This window comes from Cucumis melo, chromosome 10 (genome assembly GCF_025177605.1).
Source record: "Cucumis melo cultivar AY chromosome 10, USDA_Cmelo_AY_1.0, whole genome shotgun sequence".
Taxonomy (NCBI): Eukaryota; Viridiplantae; Streptophyta; class Magnoliopsida; order Cucurbitales; family Cucurbitaceae; genus Cucumis; species Cucumis melo.
In genome coordinates, this window is record NC_066866.1 from 25126858 (window position 1) to 25131857 (window position 5000).

General features: G+C 55.2%; 2 protein-coding genes across 2 annotated transcripts in view; one reads left to right on the forward strand and one right to left on the reverse strand.

The window, feature by feature from the left end:
- Positions 1–934, forward strand: part of LOC127151300 (uncharacterized) — a 17505-nt gene extending 16571 nt beyond the window's left edge. Inside the window, exon 2 of the mRNA XM_051090769.1 lies at positions 278–934. Coding sequence (XP_050946726.1) covers positions 278–890 — 613 coding nt within the window. The 3' untranslated portion in view covers positions 891–934. The remainder of the gene's footprint in view (positions 1–277) is intronic.
- The window catches only part of LOC127151303 (uncharacterized), a 17967-nt gene that overhangs the window by 2581 nt on the left and 10386 nt on the right, over positions 1–5000 (reverse strand). The gene's annotated exons all lie outside the window — the stretch shown is intronic.

Genomic DNA, 5000 nt, shown 5'->3' on the forward strand with positions numbered 1-5000 from the left:
TGGACAAGCCCATCGTTATGGCCAAACCCCTCCACCAAGCACGAAGCAATCGCAAGACAAGCCCACTTGGAGTGCACGCCCACACCGAGGTGCAAGCATTGTCCAAGCAAAACCCATCCAAGAATGTCAATTTGACATCCCGCTCTCACTCCTTGCCCGACGTAGGGGCCCGACATTCCATCGATTTTGACCAAACCCTTCCACCAAGCAAGAAGCAATTGCAAGGCATCTCGTATCTTCACGAACAAACCCGCTTGGAGTGCACGCCTACACCGAGGTGCAAGCATTGTCCGCGCAAGCCCATCCGAGCATCAACTCGACACCCGCTCTCACTCCCCGCCCAACGGTCGGACGTGGCACTCCGACGAAACCCATCCACCGAGCACAAAGCAATCGCAAGACATCTCGTATCTTCACGAACAAGCCCGCTTGGAGTGCATGCCCACACCGAGGTGCAAGCATTGTCCGCGCAAGCCCATCCGAGCATCAACTCGACACCCACTCTCACTCCCTGCCCGACGGACAAGCCCATCGTTATGGCCAAACCCCTCCGCCAAGCACGAAGCAATCGCCAAGACAAGCACACTTGGAGTGCACGCCCACACCGAGGTGCAAGCATTGTCCAAGCACGCCCATCCCGCTCTCACTCCTTGCCCGACGGTCGGATGTGGCAATCCGGCCGAACCCTTCGTCTACCAAGCACAAAGCAATCGCAAGTTATCTCGTCTCCTCACGAACAAGCCCGCTTGGAGTGCACGCCCACACCGAGGTGCAAGCATTGTCCGCGCAAAGCCCATCCGAGCATCAACTCGACACCCACTCTCACTCGCCGCCGGCGGCCGGAGGTGGCACTCCGCCGGCGCCGACCCCCCAAGCATATGTGCCCATGATGGGCGCAATGTGCTTGAAGGGTCGGCGCCGCGGCATAGGGGTACCCCCGCGCCCCGCCCATGCAGGCAGGTCGCCCCCCTATATAGTACATTCTGGCTTTTTTGGGTCTGGCAGGCTTGCATATGAAAAAGCCGAAATGTCACACCATGCCATAACTTTTGATTGTGTTATTATTATGACCGGGACTTGATTGTATTATGTTTTAGACATTCAAATGAGTGTGGAAAACAAGTTTCATAATTTTTGAACCAACCAATAATATTTTATGAATTTTTATTGTTAAAAAACTAAAAAAAATTTAAAAATAGTAAAACGTTTCCAAAAATTCTAATTTTTGGAGGACATCCTTTGTTTACATTGTTTAGCTCCCAGAAAAAATTTCATAACAATCCAAGTACTAGAAGATAGGTTTGGCATCACTTATGTGTGTTGAGTGGGCATTGCGGCCGTAGGTGCGCATGGGGCGTGCATGGTGGGCGTTGGGTGGGCACGATGGGCGTACGGCGTGCGCACCGAGTGGGCACAAGACAGCGCCAAGAACCTCTATCGTGGGCACCTTGCGCGCGCCCCACAAACTCCAGCAGACGCAAGGCGCGCGCGGCCCCATGCGCGCACGCCCCACGCAGACGCATGGGCTTGCGGCGCGCGCGGCCCCCTGCGCGCACGCCCCACGCAGACGCATGGCTCGCGCGGCAACCTGCGCGCACGACCCACGCAGACGCATGGCGCGCGCGGCACCCTGCGCGCAAGCCCCACGCAGACGCATGGCCATGCGGCGCGCCCGCCCATGGCCGTGCCGCATTCGTGCGCATGGGGGCGCGCATGCTGCATGCTCGGTGGGCCTGTGGGCACCTACGGTGGGGGCATGGGTTTGTTCCAACAACCTCCATGGAGTTTTTTCCATGAATTCTAGACGTGGGTGGTCACGCCCAACAAAGACGCATGCTGCGCGCGGCTTGCGCGCACGTCCCACGCAGACGCTTGGGCATGCGGCGCGGGGACACACGCCCGCAGACGCATGCCGCGCTTGGAACTCTGCGCGCACGCACCACACACGCCCGAAGGGCATGGCGCATGGTGGGCACGGAAGAGGTACAATAACCTCTCAATTATTTTTGTGATGCACCGTAGGCGTTCGTGTGCAAGCCTCGGCCACGGGCATGCGGCGCGCGCCCCACACACGCCCGTAGACGCATGGCGCGCGCGGCCCCCTGCGCGCACGCCCCCCGCAGACGCACGGGCATGCAGCGCGCGACCCACACACGCCCACTAACGCACGGCGCGCGCGTCCATGTGCGTGATTTGTACTCCAAGGCCTCGGCCTTGGCCTTGGGCCTTGACTTGCACACGAGCACCCTATCTTATACTTGGGCATTCAAAGATTATTTGCTTCACTAACATTTATACTTGTTTTCTAGTCTAAGGCCAACCCCTCACTAACACTTATGTTTTTCGTCCTTTTACATAAGATATAACCTCCACGGAAATTGGAAGAAATAAATGAGTTGTGTGTGGGTAGGGTCGAGATGAATCTCGGTGGATCATGGCAACAAGGCTCATCTGCCACTTACAAGCCAAGCACGCACGCCCCTTAGACGGATACCCACGCTCGCACAAGCATCGCGTGCGCGGCACCCTACGCGCACGCCCCACTGCAGTCGCATGGGCTTGCGGCGCGCGCCGCACCCTGCGCGCACGCCCCCCGCAGACACACGGGCATGCAGCGGGCGACCCACAGACGCCCACTGACGCACGGCGCGCGCGCCCATGGCCCTGCTTTGTACTCCAAGGCCTCGGCCTTGGGCCTTGACTTGCACACGAGCACCCTATCTTATACTTGGGCATTCAAAGATGATTTGCTTCAACTTGTTTTCTAGTCCAAGGCCAACCCCTCACTAACACTTGTGTTTTTCGTCCTTCTACATAAGATATAACCTCCATGGCAATTGGAAGAAATAAATGAGTTGTGTGTGGGTAGTGTCGAGCTGAATCTCGATGGATCATGGCAACAAGGATCATCTGCCACTTACAAGCCAAGCACGCACGCCCCTTAGACGGATCCACACGCTGCCGCGTGTCACAATCGTAACTTCTCAACACGATTGTGCGGCACTTGCTTAGCTCAATCAGCAAGTCAGCCGTTCGAAAATCGGAATCCGCGGTCAAACTCGCGGTATGACGTAGCCTCCCTCCCCGTTCTCGGGAAAATGTTTTTATAAAACGGGAGAGAGAAAGTAAATAGTTGAAAACGTCATAAAGAAAGCATTGAAGACTGTCAATTGCAAGGAAAATAACTCAGCATGCAAAGAGTGCGACAAGGCTTGGGCGGGGGTCGGACTGTTCATGTACCCCCTATAGTACATATTGAGAATTTTGGCCTTGGCAGGCTTGCATATGAAAAAGCCGAAATGTCACACTATGACTCGGCGACACCTAAACGAAAGAATTAACCTAAACTACTTTCAAGACATAAAGATAAAGTAATTTGGGAGTATTCGGGCATATGACCAACGGTAAATAATACGTTGGACAATTATGCCCCTGACATTCTCCCCCACTCGAACGGTTGACGTCCTCGTCAACTGGCGAAGCTGGAGCTCTTCGGTCTTCTGCATCCTCGCTTCAAATTCTTCGGCAGGTCTTCCACTGGTTACCTCCACAGGGGCTTCTTCCGCTGCACCAGGAATTTATGTACCTCCCTCGTGGGCCTTCTATCCACCCTTACTCTGTTAGCAAGGGCTCACACGACTTCTCTGTCTTCCTTCAGGTCCAGGTTGACAGTTGATCGTACGACATTGCTGCGCCGTTAAATGGGAACTTGATCTTCCACTCGGACTCAAGAGGGCATCGCTCTCGATCTACCTCTTCCTCCACCGACCTTGAAGCTTCTTCTAGGCACACTCGAGCTATGTCGGCCATTTGCTCCCATTCTTCTCCAACTCGGTGGACTTGAGGGCGGTCCCCTAGACAAGGGCCATCAGCGATGAGCGGCAATACGGAATGCCTCTTATCTTCAACCTCAAACGGACTTCTCTGGATCAGCGAGTCGGTCTGAGCACTATAACCGAATTGGGTTACCTTCAGCAGTTGAACCCAATCCTCTTGTCTGCCATCAACACAATGATGCAGATGTTCTGCGAGCACACAACTGAGTTGCTCGGCTTCGACTTCAGGAGTCTTGGTCGCCTCGACGACCCCAAGACTTGGCCCCTCGATCATGGCTTGCTTTGAACCGTTGAAGGCGACCTGACACTCGAGGTTCTCGCTCCACTGAGTGTCTTCTCCTCTCGACGACCCACCCTGGTGGCACTCTCCCACATGACTCAGCACGCTCACCTGGCCCTGCACAGAATAACACTTTCCTCCCTTGGCATCAGTAAGACCCAACGGCACCACGGGGAACTCGTATGCTTCATGCCTAGTGACACAATTTTTCTCGAGTCCCTTTGCCTCCGTTGTTCTTACTCGACATTGCTTCGGTCGGCCGTCTGACTTTGGGAGATGCTTTACTCCACGTGGGTATTCCTCACCACTCTGTTGTGGGCTCCTGTCCTTCTTCTTCAGGGAAAGGACGCGGGCTCCATACGGAGCTTGTACGGGTATACTACACCCTGTATTCAACAACATCTCTGATGGTTCCCGAAGTTTGGTCAACTCCGGCGGCGCCATGCGATAAGCATTCTTCGCATGCGCTTTTGCCTCTGATGGCGGCTCTTTCCCATGGTCGGTCCTCCTTCGCCTCGACGAGGACTTGGGCCAACTACTTGGCATCACACCATGGCGCTTCTCTGGGACACACAGAGTGTCCTTGGGGACTGTCTCCCCCGGCTTTTCCAACGCCCCAGGCAGGATCTCCACAGATGGTGGTTCCCCTTGGGCGCGCCTCTCGTCTAGTTGCATGGCCGATATCATTCTGAACCCGTTAGGCTGCCGAATATCTGCTTGCACTACCGTGGGGAAGGATCCGGTAATCGCTAGACATTTGGCTGACGGCATTGGAATGACTTGATGTTCAAGGAGGAACTCCATTCCCAGCACTACATCAAAGTCGTCCATCTTCACAACCACAAGGTCTACGGGGCCTCTCCATCCTCCCAACTTTATCGTCG